General features: G+C 47.3%; 1 protein-coding gene across 1 annotated transcript in view; it reads left to right on the plus strand.

The window, feature by feature from the left end:
* LOC120923258 (putative cleavage and polyadenylation specificity factor subunit 4-like protein) overlaps positions 1-2500 on the plus strand; it is a gene marked incomplete at its 5' end in the record, with an annotated part of 22726 nt that overhangs the window by 14436 nt on the left and 5790 nt on the right. The window contains 1 exon segment of the mRNA XM_040334928.1: positions 2199-2241. Within this exon segment, the coding sequence (XP_040190862.1) occupies positions 2199-2241 (43 nt within the window).

A 2500-nucleotide genomic window follows, 5' to 3' on the forward strand; every position in this document is an offset into this window, starting at 1 on the left:
TCTAAAACCGAAATTGGGTGAAATGACAAGAAATGTAAATGGATTACAAGGTGTGTGGTGTGATTCCACATAACCGTTTATGTAGCAGAATGTTTTTTTTTACACCTATACCCCATTGGGGAGATTTCTATTCACTTCCTGTCCTGTAGACGCACGTGGATGCACTTCCTGTCCTGTAGACGCACATGGATGCACTTCCTGTCCTGTAGACGCACATGGATGCACTTCCTGTCCTGTAGACGCACGTGGATGCACTTCCTGTCCTGTAGACGCACGTGGATGCACTTCCTGTCCTGTAGACGCACATGGATGCACTTCCTGTCCTGTAGACGCACATGGATGCACTTCCTGTCCTGTAGACGCACATGGGTGCACTTCCTGTCCTGTAGACGCACATGGATGCACTTCTTGTCCTGTAGACGCACATGGATGCACTTCCTGTCCTGTAGACGCACTTCCTGTCCTGTAGACGCACATGGATGCACTTCTTGTCCTGAAGACGCACATGGATGCACTTCTTGTCCTGTAGACGCACATGGATGCACTTCCTGTCCTGTAGACGCACTTCCTGTCCTGTAGACGCACATGGATGCACTTCTTGTCCTGTAGACGCACATGGATGCACTTCTTGTCCTGTAGACGCACATGGATGCACTTCCTGTCCTGTAGACGCACTTCCTGTCCTGTAGACGCACATGGATGCACTTCTTGTCCTGTAGCCGCACATGGATGCACTTCTTGTCCTGTAGCCGCACATGGATGCACTTCCTGTCCTGTAGACGCACATGGATGCACTTCCTGTCCTGTAGCCGCACATGGATGCACTTCTTGTCCTGTAGACGCACATGGATGCACTTCCTGTCCTGTAGACGCACATGGATGCACTTCTTGTCCTGTAGACGCACATGGATGCACTTCTTGTCCTGTAGACGCACATGGATGCACTTCCTGTCCTGTAGACGCACTTCCTGTCCTGTAGACGCACATGGATGCACTTCTTGTCCTGTAGCCGCACATGGATGCACTTCTTGTCCTGTAGCCGCACATGGATGCACTTCCTGTCCTGTAGACGCACATGGATGCACTTCCTGTCCTGTAGCCGCACATGGATGCACTTCTTGTCCTGTAGACGCACATGGATGCACTTCCTGTCCTGTAGACGCACTTCCTGTCCTGTAGACGCACATGGATGCACTTCCTGTCCTGTAGAGGCACCCAGTGCCGATCCTGGGGCCCTAAGCAAAATGACATGTCACATTAAAGTTGAGGAGCGGGGGGGGGGGTGGTGTAAGGGGCTGCCGACAGTGACATGTCACATTCAAGATGAAATTAGAGAAGTTGGGGGGGGGGGGTTCCGCTGTCGTAAATGACATCTTACATTAAAGTGAGAAGCGGGGGGAAATTTCACTTCACTTCCTGTCATGTAGATGCACCTCTTCGTCATGGCGGAGATTTCTCCTTACTTCCCATCCTGTAGACTTGCATGGAGGCACTTCCTGTCCTGTAGACGCACCTGTACCCCATGGATGAGATTTATACGCCACTTCCTGATGACGCACCTGTTTCCCCATGGGGGGAGATTTCACTTCCTGTCCTGTAGACGCACCTCTTCCTCCTCATGGGGGAGATTTCTCTTCACATCCTGTCCTGTAGACCGGAATCCTCTTACAGCCACCTAATCATTTTTACAGCACTGTGGAGTAAGGTGACCTCATTTCCAAACTACCATTCAGGGACACACCCCCCCTCCCCAAAAATCAGCTTGTGCTGTAACGGATCGCAGCACAGTGATTGGACACAAGAGGCGGGATTTATGATTTCTCCAATCACAAGCAGGGGGCGAGGATTGTGCTCCTCCAGGCATTCCCGGCCAGGACAAGTACTGATTGGCCCGGAGGGTGGCTGTGTCAGTTTTATTCTGGGACACTGTAATGTCCTGGAATGAAACTGCCCGGGACAGACCTGCAAAATGTGGGACTTTTCCGGGCAATCCAGGACACGTGGTCACCCTACTAAGGAGGGAACACAGGAGAGACCCCCCCTACAATCACAATTTCATTATTTTATTTATTTTTATAAATTATTTTGATTACATTTTATGGTAATATCTTGCAGATGAAACGCAAAATATTCAGACTGTAAAAAATAAAAAAGATTACACGCAAATCTGTTTAATAATTCATTTTATTATTTTACAGCCCTAAAGCCGATTTGGTTCTTTGCAGTCCTGACCATCCGAAGGTTTGTAACAATGTACAATATGTACGCTTCATTGTAACCAGAAATTCTCCAATGTATCTCTATAGAGAAAATGTATATATGTATTTATTATTCTATATACAGGAATAACATTTCCACCATCTATTGTCAACAAGAGATGCTAAACCACTATATATATATATATATATATATATATATATATCTATCTCTCCAGGTTAGTAGTTGATAATAAATGGTGGAAATGCTATTCTTGTGCTGATTTTAGGGCATATAAAAGCCC

The sequence above is a fragment of the Rana temporaria genome, unplaced genomic scaffold, assembly GCF_905171775.1.
Source record: "Rana temporaria unplaced genomic scaffold, aRanTem1.1, whole genome shotgun sequence".
Taxonomy (NCBI): domain Eukaryota; kingdom Metazoa; phylum Chordata; class Amphibia; order Anura; family Ranidae; genus Rana; species Rana temporaria.